Source organism: Colletotrichum truncatum, assembly GCF_014235925.2.
Source record: "Colletotrichum truncatum strain CMES1059 chromosome Unknown Contig_0003, whole genome shotgun sequence".
Lineage (NCBI taxonomy): Eukaryota > Fungi > Ascomycota > Sordariomycetes > Glomerellales > Glomerellaceae > Colletotrichum > Colletotrichum truncatum.
Window position 1 is genome coordinate 2,006,379 of NW_027222400.1, and position 16,645 is coordinate 2,023,023.

General features: G+C 53.1%; 6 protein-coding genes across 6 annotated transcripts; 3 read left to right on the forward strand and 3 right to left on the reverse strand.

The window, feature by feature from the left end:
* Positions 1 to 54: 54 nt before the first annotated feature.
* Positions 55 to 2,406, forward strand: CTRU02_205433 (Heat shock protein 78 (ATPase); the record flags this gene model as incomplete). Its single annotated transcript, XM_036722729.1, has 1 exon — positions 55 to 2,406. One exon carries the CDS (start codon positions 55 to 57, stop codon positions 2,404 to 2,406), a length of 2,352 nt encoding a protein of 783 aa, XP_036585626.1.
* Positions 2,407 to 3,542: 1,136 nt separating this feature from the next.
* Positions 3,543 to 4,364, reverse strand: CTRU02_205432 (ADP-ribosylation factor; the record flags this gene model as incomplete). The annotated part of the gene is made up of 4 exons (XM_070204555.1): positions 3,543 to 3,635; positions 3,695 to 3,760; positions 3,833 to 4,077; positions 4,217 to 4,364. The coding sequence occupies 4 exons, from the start codon at positions 4,362 to 4,364 to the stop codon at positions 3,543 to 3,545; spliced, it is 552 nt and encodes a 183-aa protein (XP_070061659.1).
* A 1,461-nt stretch (positions 4,365 to 5,825) lies between these two features.
* Positions 5,826 to 6,615, forward strand: CTRU02_205434 (emp24/gp25L/p24 family/GOLD; the record flags this gene model as incomplete). Its single annotated transcript, XM_036722731.1, has 3 exons — positions 5,826 to 6,023; positions 6,130 to 6,337; positions 6,410 to 6,615. The coding sequence occupies 3 exons, from the start codon at positions 5,826 to 5,828 to the stop codon at positions 6,613 to 6,615; spliced, it is 612 nt and encodes a 203-aa protein (XP_036585628.1).
* Positions 6,616 to 7,554: 939 nt separating this feature from the next.
* CTRU02_205435 (uncharacterized protein) lies at positions 7,555 to 10,167 on the reverse strand (the record flags this gene model as incomplete). Its single annotated transcript, XM_036722732.1, has 1 exon — positions 7,555 to 10,167. The coding sequence occupies one exon, from the start codon at positions 10,165 to 10,167 to the stop codon at positions 7,555 to 7,557; it is 2,613 nt and encodes an 870-aa protein (XP_036585629.1).
* A 3,574-nt stretch (positions 10,168 to 13,741) lies between these two features.
* On the forward strand, positions 13,742 to 14,801 carry CTRU02_205436 (uncharacterized protein; the record flags this gene model as incomplete). Its single annotated transcript, XM_036722734.1, has 2 exons — positions 13,742 to 14,606; positions 14,704 to 14,801. The coding sequence occupies 2 exons, from the start codon at positions 13,742 to 13,744 to the stop codon at positions 14,799 to 14,801; spliced, it is 963 nt and encodes a 320-aa protein (XP_036585631.1).
* A 277-nt stretch (positions 14,802 to 15,078) lies between these two features.
* CTRU02_205437 (nuclear mrna splicing factor-associated) lies at positions 15,079 to 16,302 on the reverse strand (the record flags this gene model as incomplete). Its single annotated transcript, XM_036722735.1, has 1 exon — positions 15,079 to 16,302. The coding sequence occupies one exon, from the start codon at positions 16,300 to 16,302 to the stop codon at positions 15,079 to 15,081; it is 1,224 nt and encodes a 407-aa protein (XP_036585632.1).
* Between the last annotated feature and the right edge of the window lie 343 nt (positions 16,303 to 16,645).

Here is a 16,645-nt window from a genome sequence, read left to right on the forward strand (position 1 = left end):
TCTTCTCTTTGTCAAATTGTGTTTTATTGTTACTGGACTAAACAAGTGCACTCAATGCAAGCTAGAAGGCAACTCATCTCAACTGCCCGGCGTTTTGCCGGGTCAACAGTAGCTAGACCACGGCTCATCTCAAGAGCAATTCTCACCGAATCCGCTGCACTGAGAAGCGCGAGACTCCTACCGACGTTAACAATCCGGACATATGCGAATGGCAGACCCCATCCTCCAGGCGGTACCCACCGCATGAATATGGGTGGCGAGCCTGAGAAACCGGCACTGGAACAGTATGGCATTGACCTGACGGCCAAGGCTAAAGAAGGAAAGCTAGACCCTGTCATTGGTCGTGATGCTGAAATCCAAAGAACGATTCAAATCTTGTCACGGCGGACGAAGAACAATCCCGTCGTGATCGGCAAGGCCGGCACGGGTAAAACAGCCATTCTCGAAGGCCTTGCACTTAGAATCGTGCGTGGTGACGTTCCAGAAAGTATAAAAAACAAACGCGTTATCGCTCTTGACCTTGGCTCTCTCATTGCAGGAGCAAAGTTCAGGGGAGACTTCGAGGAGAGACTGAAAAAGGTCTTGACCGAAGTCCAGCAATCTGAAGGCGAAGTGATTCTTTTCATCGACGAGCTGCATACGCTGCTTGGCCTTGGCAAAGCTGAGGGCTCGATCGACGCGAGCAACCTGCTGAAGCCAGCACTCGCTCGAGGCGAACTACAATGTTGCGGCGCGACTACTCTCGAAGAATACCGTTTGATTGAGAAGGATGTTGCTCTCGCACGAAGATTCCAGCCGATCATTGTCAACGAACCCACTGTTCAGGACACTATCAGTATTCTCCGCGGCATCAAGGACAAGTATGAAGTTCATCATGGTGTCCGGATTACCGACGGCGCTCTTGTCGCAGCCGCTACTTACTCAAACCGCTACATCACCGACCGATTCCTCCCTGACAAGGCCATTGACCTCATGGATGAAGCTGCCAGTCATCTCAAGCTTCAACACGAGTCAAAGCCCGAAGACATTATGGCCCTTGACCAGAAAATCATGACTATCCAGATCGAATTGGAGAGTTTGCGCAAAGAAAAGGACGTGGCCAGCCAAGAGCGCCGCGAGAAGCTGCAAGCCGACCTGAAGAAGTATGAAGAAGAGATCGCAGAGCTCACTAAGCGCTGGGAAGCTGAGCGCGCTGAGATCGAAGCCGTCAAGAAAACCCAAGAAGATCTTGACAAAGCTAGGATCGAGCTCGACCAAGCCCAGAGAGAGGGCAACTTCGGACGTGCCTCGGAGCTCAGATACAGCGTCATACCTTCTTTGGAGCAAAAAATTCCCAAGGATGGCGAGAAACAGAATGGCACCCTCATCCATGATGCAGTAACTGCCGACGACATCGCAGCAGTTGTGTCAAGGGTTACTGGCATCCCTATCTCCAAGCTCACTTCGGGTCACGTTGAGAAGCTCGTTCACATGGAAGATACGCTCCGCGAGTCGGTCCGTGGTCAAGACGAGGCCATAAGGGCTGTCTCCAACGCGGTACGTCTCCAGCGGGCTGGACTTAGCGGGGAGAACAGGCCTACTGCCTCATTCTTCTTCCTCGGACCTACCGGCGTGGGCAAGACAGAGCTCTGCAAGAAGCTTGCGGGCTTCCTCTTCTCCACCGAGTCAGCTGTTGTCCGCTTCGACATGAGCGAGTTCCAGGAGAAGCACACCATCTCCCGTCTTATTGGCGCGCCGTCGGGCTACGTCGGCTATGAGGACGCCGGTCAACTCACTGAAGCCGTCCGTCGCAAGCCTTACGCTGTGCTTCTGTTCGATGAATTCGAAAAGGCACACCGTGACATCTCAGCACTGCTCCTGCAGGTGCTCGACGAGGGCTACCTTACCGACGCGCAGGGCCACAAGGTCGACTTCCGCAACACTATCATCGTCCTGACATCCAACCTCGGCGCTGACATACTCGTCGGGGCAGACCCGAACCACCCGTACAAGGAGACGCCCGACGGCGATGTGGACCCAAGCGTCCGAAAGGCTGTTATGGACGTTGTTGCCGCCAACTATCCGCCCGAATTCCTCAACCGCATTGACTCATTCATTGTCTTCAAGCGTCTCGCTCTTAGTGCCATCCGCGACATTGTCGATATCCGCTTGAAGGAGCTGCAAGCCCGCCTCGACGACAAGCGGATTGTCCTCGATGTCCCCGCTGAGGTTCGTGACTGGTTGGCCGAACGTGGATACGACCCGAAGTTCGGCGCACGCCCACTGAACCGCCTCATCACCAACGAGATCGGTAACGGTCTCGCTGACAAGATCATTCGCGGCGAGCTGCGGACGGGCGAGACAGCCGTTGTCTCGATCAAGTCAGACAACTCTGGCCTCGAAGTCGCGGCGAAGCCCAAGGCATAGACTCGTTATGTTTTTCATGAAGTACGACTAATCCATGTATCAAGGAGGAGTTCTCATTTTGTCAGGTATATATATGGAGCATTGGAAGTTCTGGAAGCTAGATTCCCCCCTCATGAAGTATGCTGCAAGCAGCATTGCGGCGCCAGTTTAGTAACTGTACATATACGGTAGACTGTATTTGTATGAATGTTCATGACTAATTAATTCATTCTTATGTTCACACTATCATGTCAAACGGTCGTGCACATATACCCACCTTTGGTATTAAGACATTTGTCCTCTTTGAGCCTCCTGCCATTATCCCTGTGACGTAGCGTACCCACAACACACAACGTTAGGAAAACAATCAGTGATACGAGCATGTTCTTGGTATGCGTACATCTTTGGCTGGCTTCTAGATTGGGCAAGAGGCTGTAAAGGATGTCACTGGACATTGTTGAGACGGGACGAGCCAAGGAACCTAATCGCCAGAGTATATGAAGCGAATCCAAGTCTATATCGATTTTGTCCCAACTCAAGGCTAGAACTACCTAAACCCCTCCAAACCCAACAACCCATCAAGACGACATACCGGACGATGGTTAACAGGCGGACCAACCCCTGATAGGGAAATCAACCAGTCGTGAAGAGCATTTGTTAAGCCCTGCATCGTAACCCCGTCCCCCAGACCAAGAATGGCAGGGAGACCAGTAAACACCAGAAACAAACAAAAGGCAAACACCGATTCATGAGATTCGCACTGAAAAAAGGCGAGAAAGCCTAGGTTCATGGTAAGGCTTCTCCGTTGCATTTGGTCGGAGAACCATATAGAGGTGCTGCGTGTGCGTTGTGCGAGGACTGTACAGATTTCCCAACCAAGACGCCCCCTTTCTTCCAAAACGAAACTTGTCCTTTTGAGACCAGAATGTGTGCTTGCTGCGTCGAGAGAATGCCAATGTAGCGTGGCTCACAAGATGTCATGGAGGACCACCACGGGGAGGAGGGGATGGATAGACGGAGGGAGAAAATGCGATAAATGAGTTATGGACTATTCGATTGCCTTGTGACCGGTAGCTTTGCGAATTACAACCGTACCAGGGGAATAACGTGAGAGAGTAGCAGAAGAGAGGGGTCCGTCCGGCTTCTCTTCGCGTCTTTTACTGGTGACCCGCCTTGCGCAGGGTAGTGGCAAGCCACTCGAGACCCTCGTAAAGACCATCACCAGAGGTGGCGCAGGTGGACTGGATGTACTATCGAGAAGGTTAGTTTGATCGCGCCATCTGGAAGCGAGGATGAAGCGGGGTCTTACCCAAGCGCGTTGTCTCAGGCTGTGGAGGCCAAGCTTGTCTGTGATCTCGGCGGCGTTCATGGCGTTCTATGATGTTCATGTCAGTCGCGTGCGTTACAGAAGGGAGACTCCAAGGGCTTCGAAAGGGAGGGAACGTACGGGCAGATCCTGCTTGTTGGCGAAGACCAGAAGAATGGCATCCCGCAGCTCATCCTCGTTGAGCATGCGCTGGAGCTCCTCACGGGCCTCAACGATACGGTCGCGATCGTTGCTGTCGACGACGAAGATGATACCCTGGGTGTTCTGGAAGTAATGTCTCCAGAGAGGACGGATCTTGTCCTGACCACCGACATCCCACACGGTGAACTGGATGTTCTTGTACTCGACGGTCTCGACGTTGAATCCTGAGGGGTATGGGCATTAATAAAATGTATACTTTCCATCAAGGCATTGGGATTGGGGCTAGGAGACGGCGGGGCTGCCACTTTTGATGATGACACGAGACAGGGCGATTGAGGGGGGTCAGTTGCTGGGTGTGCGTACCGATGGTAGGAATGGTCGTGACAATTTCACCGAGCTTGAGCTTGTAGAGAATCGTAGTCTTTCCGGCGGCGTCAAGACCGACCATCAGAATTCTCATCTCCTTCTTCCCCCAAAGCTTGTCAAAGATCTTGGAAAACGCGAGACCCATGGTTGCGATTCGGACTGTAGTATATGTCTAAGTGTCGGATGAATAGCGTTAATGATGGAGAGGAAGAAGTAATCTGTTGAAGACCAAAAAGTGTAAGCGCGATTGATCAGAGAGCAATTTAATTAGATTGTGGTAGTGACGTCGAGAACGGCAAGTGCGGGCGGGATATAAAGGACGACAAGAAAAAAAAAAAGACGGCCTCGAGAGGACAGATTTTGTCAGAGGCGGGATCGGGCTACTGACTGACGGGTGTGCCTAATGGCGCTGCTGACACAAAGGCGAGATGGGATGGATGCTAATGTCCAAGTTCGAAGTTGAGATTCAGGCTGCCGCAATTCGCAAATGGAGGAGATAGCGGGATAGAAGAAGTGGATGTGGACAGGCGACGTGGAGGGAGGGAGGGATAGGGATATTGGGTTGGGGGGCCATATGGTGGGCTGCTCTCAGTCTGGCTGGCGCAGGTGTATTCCTGAGGTGTCGTGTCCAGACCAGACCGATGCAGGCACGCGCGCAACTGAGCAACTTGGGCCGAGGGGGTGGGAAAGGGGAATGAGAAAGCGAGTACCGCAGGAAAGATGACACGGCAGAGGCTGGAAGACGAATCAAGGACTCGAGATGATAGAAAAACAATTCAACTTACTTCTTCGCAACGGCTCCTCGGCGACGGCGACAGGATGCTCGAGGGGGTGGTTTGACTGTTGGTCGTTGGTGTGATTGTCGGTGAAGGGGGGAGACAGTCAAGTGTCAAGAGGTTTAGGTGGAATAGAGGGGGTGGCCTTTGGTAAGATAAGTTCGGTTCGGCGAGGTTGGTGGTGATTTTGGGAGCAGAAAGGCCATGTTTTTCAAACTGTGAGTCTCCACTCCTGACCACCGCTACAAACGAACGCCACCTTCTGGCCTGCCTGTCAGGCAAGGTACTTCGAGCCGGCGCGGCCTGCCACCGCAGGACTAGCTAAGGGAGGTACCTGCCTTGCCTTGCGTGCTTTGCTCAGCGCTGAAGCCCAACCACGAGCCACTTCGAACGTAAGGTAACCCCCTTCTGCCCCCTACCCTCCATCCCTTCCAGCGCACGTTGACCACTAGAGACCCCTTCTGAAGCACCGAGTACCCGCATCACGTGCAGGGGTCTGCTCTCAGACTCTACGAAAAGGTGTCGGAAAATCCTTTGGCATTTGTTTCCCCACTAAGCCCCTTTCGGATCAGCCTCAATCCAACCAAACTTCGCCAAAGTGTCCAGACTCAAGGAACAGGGATCACCTCCAGGAACCGATCTGGAGAACAGCCTGGACACAATCAACGTCGCTCCTTTTTTCCCACCGTGGCCCTGCCTGCCTGCCATCACGACTCCAGAATAGCTCGTGACTCTGCTGCCTGTAGCTAGTCTGGCCTCTTATCGGTAACCCACGAGAGCTTCTCATCATCCCACACCCCTAGCTCCTCAGAAAGCTCCCGCCGCCCGACATGTTCTTCCCTTCAGTCGCCAAGCTGCTCCTCGCAGCTGGCTTCGTCCACTCGGCCCTGGCCCACAACATCCAGTTGCCCGCCCACGGCCGCGAGTGCTTCCACGAGACGCTGCACAAGGATGATACCATGACCGTGACCTTCCAGGTCGGCGACCGCGAGTTCGGCAGCGCTGGTAACTTGGACATTGACTTCTGGGTATGAGGACACGGCATCACCCCGGGTCTAGCATCGCGAGGTTTCGCGCGTAATGGACTTTGCTCAATGCGATACATTGACTGACATGCGGTTTCATTTTTTGCAGATCACGAACCCTATGGGCCAGTACGAGACTTTTGACAAGAGTGTCTCCAACGGCGACTTTTCCTTTACTGCGAAGCACGACGGCAAGTATACCTACTGCTTCGGCAACGAGCATTGGGGCGCCCACAGCAAGGAGGTCTCTTTTAACGTCCACGGCATTGTCTACGTCAGCGAGACCGACGTCCCTGCTGACCCTCTCGAAGTTGAAGGTAAGGAGACCAATTCTCTGAACAATCCCACACTAGGCCGAAAAGGAACCAGTCTAACTAAACGTCTTACAGTCCGTCACCTTTCCGACCTTCTCGCCCAGGTCAAGGACGAGCAGTCCTACATTGTCCTTCGCGAGCGCACCCACCGTAACACCGCCGAGAGCACGAACAGCAGAGTTAAGTGGTGGAACCTTTTCGTCATTGGTCTTGTCGTTGGAGAGTCCGTCTTCCAGGTCTGGTGGTTGCGCAGGTTCTTCGAGGTCAAGAGGGTGGTGTAAGCGCGTGTCGGCTTTGTTTACCGGACACTCGTGCTGGGGAAGACAGGTTGCCGGCGTATAAAAAGGGGTCTTCTCCAATAGGACGGACAGCGTAAAGCTTGGGATCCGGGACCTTAGAGATACTGAAATGCATGTACAGTGTATCATTATCATACATGAATGGATGAACAGACGAACAGTTCTGGGTATGAAGAGCGCTTTCAATCAGAGAAAAAGGAACAATTAAAACCGGTAGACTTTCAGCTTAACTAGTTAAGCCGACAGAGGCTAATACATGGCCTATCAATATTCGTTGATATACGCCTTAGGCGTCACCTCAACCATAAACGCGAAACCTTGAAGGGAACATGTCTACTCGCACATACTGTCAGTGCGCGCAGGCTGACCGATGTCCCGCCAGCCCAACGTTGGAATGGGACTAGACAGCAAGGCTAGCCTCGTATCCGAGCCCATGGCATGTTCATGTCTTGATCGATCACGGCAACACGACCCGTCTGCCACCTGTCACGCCAGAGCCGAATTCCAGCTGCCTGGCGACCTATAAACGCCCGTGGCTGAAGATGTAACGGACGCCCCTAAAAGCGGCGTTTAGCCGCCAGGCATCCAACAAGTCACGTATTTGAAGAACAGATATGCGATATTTCATTGTGGTCAAAACTCGAATTGTAAATATCTTGTTGGTCATCCTTGAGGCCATCATGACTCCCTCTTAACCTGACAGTCATTATGTACATCATACGTCATGTATACGGCCAATGCATTATGCCTTTCTTGCAATCAACGCGAATTCTCTCATGTGGCTTCCAAATGAATCCAACAAGCCAACCCCAAGACGCCATGCCATCTGAATACCCCAAAAAAAAGATGACCCTTTAAAATAAAATGAAAGCAAACAACGCAAATATGTCATCTGTCGTACACTGAAGTGCGCCCGTTGAATCATGCACTAGGATCAGATTCAGGGACGGTCTCCTTCGCCTCTTCGGGTATCTTCTCTACCGGCACCTCAACTCCCTTGACAGGATGAATGAGCATGGGGGGCAGACACATCCGGCCTTCACCACCACGCATTTGGCCGACGGTAGAACCATCCTTGGTCGGATCTTCGGTTTTTTCAAACTCCTCGCCACCATCGTTGTTGACCTTAAGCCCAAGCCATCTGCGGTACAAGTTGGGGGCAAAACCCGAGTTGTAGAACCAAGAGAGACCACGCAGATTGTGCTCACGCTGGCCGAACACAGCAGTGCGTGAGCCACCGCTAGCACCGTTCTTGCCGCCATTGAGGACCTGAGCGAGGTATGCGATAGGCCACTCTCTGTCGACGTACATAGGGTGAGGGGCGAAGACGGCCTTGTAGCCATGATGGAAAGCAACGGTAGCAGGCCACATTTCGGGGAACGCAAAGTGCTTCTTAAGAGCTGTCTCGCGGTGCATCGTCATGAGAAGCCGGCGGGACATGCGCGAGGCTGTGATGATATGCGCTCTCCTTGGCGGCATGCGCTCCTCACGGTTGTTCTTGTTGTATCCGGTGATGTCGTCCGATAGAAGCCAGGTAGTTCCTTCCGGGTCGAAGATGGGGTTGAACGAAATGAGATCGGCTTCCTCGCCCACTCCCCACTTGTACTTGTCCTTCTCATAGCTGGTCGGGGGCTTGGGATCCTTCTCGATTTCAAACCAGTCATCCTCGTTGTGAGGACGCTCCGGGCCCCAGATGGTCTTTTCTCCGCGATTGATTTTGGTGGCGTCATTGTTAGCCTTGTTCTTGGAGCCGGGGATGTTCTTCCACATGTTATCGGCACCGTCAGTGCCCATTTCGGACTGAACACGAGCCATCTGTCTGAAATCTTCCCACGAACCGTGAACGTTAGGGATGTAGAAACGAGCATTGCGCTCCCAAAGTCCCTTTCTGGGTTGTTCCTTGGCCCAGTTCTCCATCTTGCTGAAGAGGTCGTAGTAGTGTCCAGTGTAACGAATGTCCATTTCCCAGGACCAGTAGAAGTCGTATTCGGGGTGTTGGTACGCGAAGTATTGCATGGCCATTGATAGACCACGGTACACGCCGTGAACAGGCAGGTCAGGGCCACGGGTGAAAAGGTCGAAAAGACCCTGGTAGAGAGACAACATCTGTGTCTCAGTCCAGAGCGTGACGAGGCCTCTGAATTCCTCAGGAATACGTTCCCTGATACGGCGCTCGTAAACCTCGTGGTCTGCGAAAACAGGATAAGCAGCATCATTCTTGATTTGGACGAGAAGATGGATGTCATAACGTCCACCCGATGCCAGTGCAAGCTCAGAGATGACGGAACGAACGTTCATGATATCGTCCTCGCGCCAAAGGTACTCGTCCCAAACACGAATTACGACCGCGGTTCGGGCAGTCTTCTCTTCTGGCTTCTCTTCGCCAGCAGGTTTGCTCTCGGCTTTACCATCAGTTTTACCATCCTCGTTGGGTTTGTGGCTGGGCTCCATGTTCTCCAGGGGGTCGCGCGTTACCAAGGTCGCATTTTGAGCCGGTTCGTCAATGTAGAAACCACGTGCGACCGGAACCTTGGGCGGCATCGGCTTGAATCTCGCCGTATTTGATTGGTAGCAACGGCGTTGAGCAGCAGCCCAATCAACCTTGCGCCAGTCGACCTTGGGAGTCTGTTCCCAAACGTCTTCAGAGCCTTCCTTTTCTCCGTGTTCGCCGATGCCAAGGCCGCCTGCGGGGACAGAGTATCCGAAGCCGTAGGGTGCGTAGCGCCCGAAACGTTCGTAGCAAATGTTCTCGGGGAGGTTCAACAGCTCGTAGGAGCCCTCGGCATGCTGAGGGAAGCCCTGGGGGCGACCGTCAAAGTATCGGATCGGCGGAACGCGAACCTTATTATCCTCGTCGATGAAGCACTCGGTAAACTTCTCGGGCTTAATGTTGAAGATGGCATCGGGGTGGTCGAGGAACATCTTGCTCTTCGGCAAGGCTCTCTTCATGGCATCATCAATGCCGTCCTCGCTTGTAGCAGTTGCCGTAGTGTTAATGTCTAGCTGGTCGAGCGGGGCTTCGTCCTCAGACTGAGGGTAGGAGGGAACGTATTTCGCAGGGGGGACAATAGTCCTGACACCGCCGTAGTATCTTTGAAGGAAATCGAAGGACTCCCATACGGGCGGGGGGTCAGGTTTCTTCTCGACCTTGCCCTCTATGATCATCTTGTTCTCAACATGGCTGGCGCGGACCAGAGACATGATCATAAGGACCATGAAGGTAAGCAGACCTAAGCACAGATATCGAATAATGCGGTTCGGTAGGCGGTATAGGTGAGTTCGTGGGCGGCGAGCCGTTGCGAGAGCTCGCTTTGGAAGCATTAGGGCGGCGCTGGAGAGAGTGGAAGAGGCCTGTCGAGAGCTTCTCACACTCGGGGATGATGTGGTGGAGTAGCCCTCCGAGTCTTCGTCGGAATAATAGTCGTCATCGTCGTTTGAAAGACGTTCCTTGGTCCGTAAGGGACTCAATTGCTCGTATTTTGGTAATCTGCCGCTGCGGTCGCGAGACCGCAAAGGGTTTGAGAGGAAACCCATGGTGGGTGGGCGGGCGTTGGTCTGTAAGCTCCCGTGTTAGTCGTGATGGGAAAATTGCCAAGCGCAAACCGTGCTTACCACTGGAAAGTTGTGAACAAGTCCAGTTTCTGTCAAGCCCTTCAATCGGGCTATGTCCGGTTCGTCTTGTTCAGTCAGGCGTGTATTAGAACCCGGCGTCAAGCGTCTCGGTAGAGAGAAAGACCCAGGGGGTTCGGTGGGAACTGGCAACTGGGGATTGTACGGAGACAGAGACCGGCTTGTAAGTCGGTAGGCGTTGGGGAAATAAAGTACAGCAACGCAGACAGGAGGAAAAGATGGAGATGAAGTTTGGGGACACGATGCTAGGGCATCATATGGAAATGAAGCACAGCAGGGGAAACGAGAGACAGAGGTCAGTTCGAGCCGGCAAAGTCCACCTTGAGTAATATGGATCTATCTATCCAGGATATGAGCGCCCCAGCGACGGCGGGACAACGTGAGGAAAAAAAGGCAGGAGAAAATAGCACGTCAGGTACGTACCACTCTGGCACAGAAAGAAGCCGTCTGTGGTTGCAAGTGGTTCGGCAGTCCGAGAGTGATTGGCGTGGCACACAGTGTGGGCTACCTGACATAGTGTACGCGGCAAGGAGTTTTGGTGGGGCAAGCTTCCCCCTATCCCACGCAATTGCCACTAATAAAGACTGGATCTGATTGGGGAATTGGTGGGGGTTTCTGGACGACGACTGGCCAACAGGGAGAGTTGCTCTGAGCAACCATGCACCAGGCTGCGTTCTGCCTGTCAAGACCGCCGACGTCCACCACCACCACGACCAATACGCCTAGTAGTATTGCAGGGCACCACATGCGCTGTAAGCTTCTCTGTGTAGCGAGTCGGGATGTGCGCGCCAATGCGGGCCTTGCAGGACTGGGCTTACAGGCCCAGCAGGGGGATGCCGCCTTGGTCTCGACTGCTCGTTGGAACCCTCAACTGGGGTCTCCCTGACAACCGTTCAGCAACTTCGGGGACTGGTTGCCCACTACGGTTCAACTCCCTGGCTGAAGCGTGTTCCACTTCCCGTCTCTTGCAAATTCAGGACCGTTGAGAGCAACATTTCCTGGCACTATCCTGCGGTCTCCTTTCCGAAGCAGGACTCTTGACCCCTCGGTCCGCTTTTATCCTACCAGGTCGACTGAGAGTGTGGTTATAGCCCGACCAGGAAGAGGGCCAATTTGAAGACACCCCAACGAGCAAGATGTCGCTCCAGCCATACCCGAATCGTTTTCTGCCCTTGACGCGACTCATCCAACCGTCGAAAAAGACTGGACGAATCTGCAACATGGTCAGATGCAGTTCTTTGGTTTCGTCTCAACATACTTCTATTCTAACGGTCTTGGCCCTTCCATGAGACAGTCTCTCTCGGTCGCTAGGAATGTGTGTTCAGCTTTTCCGATTGCATGCCAGAGGTAAATCTCCAGCCATTGTGTTCAGTCTGAAATTCCTGATCTATCCATGCACCCCGCAGTCTCCTCCAAAATCTCCGTCGTCGACGTCATGCTGCCAAGCGAAAGATCGTGTAGGCGACGATTCAATCAACAACACCCGTGTCGTTCATAACCATAACGCCAGCGCCGCCTCACCTCACGACTCAGAAGATATCAGCAAGAGATTATCCTAATGAGAGAACTCATATCGGAGCCACAACAGCGGCGGTCCAGATTTCGAAATAACAAATTTAGAACACGCCGAGATTTATCAGCCGAATATCGATTCGCATATCCATTTTTCATCTCCTCATGCATGTGGCTGAGGCTGCTGAAATCAAGCCTATTCCGCAAAGTCGCCTCTCGATGCAACCCCCCTATGTCTATCCCTGGCCAACTCTATTACCCTGTTTTCGGGCCCCTTGCCAGCGTGCTCACATCTTTTCGCATTCTTGTTTTCCTTTTTTCCCCTCCCCTTTGGTCGCTTGTGAGAGGGTTAGGAGCTGCACACATAATATCAGTTTTACAGGCCCTGACGCGTCTCGTCTCCACCACCAACAGCCTCTTTGGTAACTCTCCGATAGCCAACCGCAGCCACAATTTTAAAGGGGTCTTGCCTGTCGTTCCTGGATGCTCGTCAATAGCTCGTCATTGTAGCAGAACAAATCAGAAGTGACCCAGCGCTCAGCTCCCTAGATGGATGGGCAAACTTCCCACCCGCGGTCGCAGAGTGATTCCCGATTACTAGTCCGTATAGTCCGTACGGTATTCTTACACTCGGCTGGAAGGCACTGTGACGTACTTTATGATAAGATTCTCTGGACACCTCGCCTGTACGGATGAATCCCTGTGCCTGCGTCAGCAGCCAGTAGGTGGGTTTCCAGAATTCATTCAAAACTGTACTACTGCGTAGTACATAGTGAGGGCTCGAGACGCGGCGCTGCGACGTCTTGAAAGGCCCGACTCGAACTGCTCTCAACGACCACCTGTCCCAGCCATTCTCAACCAACAGCTAGTAAACAAACCCGCTATAATTTGAAGATCAAACTATCTCCTGAACATCACACGTAGCTGCATCATATTACAGTCATCCAATCAAGGAAGAGCTCCTAGGGAATTTTGGCCGATCCTTTCAAGTGGCCCCCAAATGTGGGGTGGAAACTCAGAATTCGTTTGACTGCACTACGTACACCAAAGAGCGGCCCTCCATTAGCGTTTCTTTTCTAGGCTCTCGCTTCTGTCCCCCCGTCAGATGGTTGTCAATGCTCTCCGTTACCGGCGCTCTGGATAACATTTACCCGAACCGGCGGTGGAACCAGTGCGACCTCAGCCCAACGTCATACTCATACTAGGTGCTCTGCGTTGAGTTCAGCCGCCATGGACCGTTTCTTCCGAAGAGACTGGATGCGCTTACTGTCATGTTGAAATAATACAATGCGATGCCTGCGGCAGGAACTTTGGAGATATCTGCCCTTGAATGTCAGTACCTCTTTATAGACGAAGGATGGCATCCCACCTTACTCAAACCGGAAAGTTCAAGTAAACTGTTCTACGAGGCTTCCCAGGACATGATTCCAGCTTGTCTGCTTGGTACAATTTTTGGTGTTTGCCCTGCCCTAGCTTGCCGCCGACGCGGGAACTTTGCCAATCTGTGTTATCGCTCGAGCCCAATGGGTTGCAGGACAAAGGCTATATGCGGCGTGGTTCAAGCTTCTGTCTAACTACACTAGCCACTCACATTTGACGCTTTTTGCCAAACCAGCGTCACTTGATCAGCCGTCACCCTCGCGGCCCAGCTCCCGAACCCCGCATATTCTCTACCTGCGGCGAGAACGCTGGCGGCTTGGAATCGAACCTCGTGGCCACTCGTTTCTGGCTGTGTCAGGTCAGCTTTACCTCATACTGCTTGACCTTGGCTTAAACCTTTTCTCTTTTGTAATTCCTTTTTTTGTTCCTTTGGCTTTCTGCTTTTGTAGTTCCCCGTTCCATCTCTTCCTAGATACAACGCTCGCGTGCTTGAAGCTATTTGCCCCCATTACCCTCAAGCCAGGCACTGGCCGTGCATATTAGTGCCCATGCGCCTCGACGACATCTCGTAAAAGCAATAGCAGTCATGTCTGTCTCCATCGCAACCACTTCATCTCCCTCACGCCTCCACGATGAACCTCTACCCAACCCGGATGCCTGCGGCGTAGGCCTGGAGCTCGACCAGGCCGCTGTGAATTATGTCCTCAAACAGCAACCGATATCCGTCACACTTAACGGACCAGCCATATTCGCCCTGTCCGTGTCATTGGCCCTCATTATCCACTTCCTAGAGCCAAGAACAGCCGAGTGCCTCCTCATCCTCATACCTATCTTGCTCCTGGTGCGGAATGATTACCAAAACTTTCTTGGCCTCGGCCCAGGAGGCACGCCAGCAACATTCCAAGGCTACATCAGGATAGCCTGGCTTAGATTATGGGCTCTCCGCGACCCCTTCACTGCACCGGAACCAAACCCCAACCGTCTTCCCAAGCGTGGCATTCTCTTACAACAGCAGCAGCAGCAACAACAACAGCACCGTGACGATCAGAGTTTGAGCAGGCTACCTTACCGTCCTGGGCCCCGTCCGCTTGTTGCCGGAATAGCTCCGCAACGGCAGCTCGACCAACATGGCACGGTGCCCCACTACCGCGCCCTTCGCCGGACACTGGAACGTCTTGCAGCTGAGAACCCCGCCGTGTTCGGCACGGCCAAGTCGTGTCTCGAAAAGCACGGCCTCGGCCTCTTCGCGCGGCACCCGGTCAACGTAACGTGCAACGGCGAGGTGTGCCACGTCCACGACTCGGACCACTCACTGCACATGAACCTGCACCCGGAGGACATTCATGAAGTTCTCGCCAAGGGCTGGGGCCAGCGTCATCCGTTGGCGTGGAAGGGGAGACTGCTGCAGATGCCTGTGCCGGAGGAGTTTATTATGGTGTACGCGCCGAGAGGTACGTGTATTGCGGATTCGTATTCTCATCAAAAGGCAACCCCTCTTTCCCTGAGGGAAGGGATGCGAAATGGTTACCACTGACACTTGTCTTGTAGATGACCACGAGTTGAAGATTGTGTGTCGGATTATTGAGGCGGCAATTTGGTACGTCATCTCCGAGCGGACTGAGATTCAAGTTGAGAAGACCGTCTAAGACGGTAGCTTCTCGATGAAAGCACTCATATACAATACAGTACCTCGTATGAAATAATCATTATAACGAGTTGGCGCAGGAAGGCGTTGGAAACATATGGTAGATCATCAATAGCATACAAAATTCCTTGAAAATCTTTTGAAATTTGCTCTACTTAGAGGTCCTGAGCTCTGGTGATCACACACTATCATAAACATCTACCTGTATCGGTTCACGCCGTCCATGCCAATGCTGGAATAAAGAAATGCCTCCTCCCCCGATCCATTACGTACCAGAATTAGTCGCTGTCGCTCGGCTGATCCTGCTTCGACTTCTTGAACCTTTCTCTGCCCGTTGACACGGCCGCTTCGACTACGCGACCGTCGAAGCTCCGTCCGTTCATGAGCTGTATACACGCCTGTGCCGCCTCGGGCTTGGAGAATTTGACGGACACAATACCATCTCGTTCCTCATCGTAAAGCACCACGTTCGTCACGTTGCCCAGCTTGGCGCATTCCTCACGAATGTCCTCCTTGATCTCCAGTAGTGCCGCCGGGTCCTCTTCCAGCTCCTCGAGCGTGAACATATGCCGCAGTATCACCGTCTTGTCCCATTTGGAGTTGGTCTCGGTAGGCACTGTTGACGGCTCGTCGTCACTCCAGTCCGCCAGCTTGGCTGCCATCTTTTGTGTCTTGCGGATGATCTTTTGCCTATCCTTGTCGTTGCGTTCCCTTTTTTGTTGTTGCCCATTCGACGCACCGCCATTTCCCCCGTTTCCTTCCGCCGCCGCACCGTTGTTCTCGTACTGCGTTTTCTTATAGCTCGAGTCTGCCGCCTGTACGCGCATCTTTGGCTGTCCCGCCGGGCCATCAAATCGAAAATCTGTGTCGTCAAGCAGCATGATGGCCATTTCCACGCTTTGAGGTTTGAAGAAGACGATGAGTGCGTCGCCCTTGAAGTTACCGCTCTCGTCCGTGTACATCTTAATTCGAGGGCGGCCGCTGTCAATCTCCTCGGCGATGACACCTGCTTTGCGCGAGAAGAGGTCATGCACCTCATCAGCTGTCGCATCGGCGGGCAAACCCGTCACATACACAGCTGTGTTCTGGCGCGGCTGCGGCGGCGGGCGCGGGGGCTTTGCCTTCTTTGCGGGCCGTCCGCTGCCATTACCGTCACCGCCACCCGCATAGCCGCTTCTGGTATTGTTGTTGCTATTGCCGTGCTCGTCCATACCGCCAGGAGAATCTTTGCGTTTCCTGGAGTTGGCGGCATTTGGTGTTGCGCCGGTGCTAGCACTTCTGGTAAGGTCTACGAGCTGGGCCGCAGTTTCGTCATCATCAAGAGGCTCGAGAGGTGCGTCAGCGGCCTCCGCCCATGTCGCTGTCGCCGGGTCAAATTCGAGCTCAGTACCGTCGTCAAGAACGGCTAGGTACTTGTTGTCGAGCTTGGAGAAGGATATCCGTTCGTCCCCGCCGAATTCATCAACGGATGTCGGCAACGGATCCTTCAATTGATCTGCCATGTCGATGAGATGAAGGGGATAAGGTCGTGACCTGATCGAGCGTGTGCGTGGTTACAGTAGACAGAGAACGCTAATACATTGGCCTCAGTTTTTTTTTTTTTGTCGCAGGTGACAGTTGTTGCCCTTAAGCTCCAGGGCGAAATCCAAAGCACATTCTTGGGGTCGTTAGTGGAGCAACGGCAGTGAGGTGCAGGGAACCTACTGCGGAATGTTAGAATAGGATTTGGGGTCGTGTGGGGTCACAGGATCTAAGGCAAGCTGCAAGTAAATACGTTTACCTAAGGTCTTGAGCTAGTCAGCTAGCAAGTGTTAGACGTGATAGCTACCTGACTTAGTGACTTTG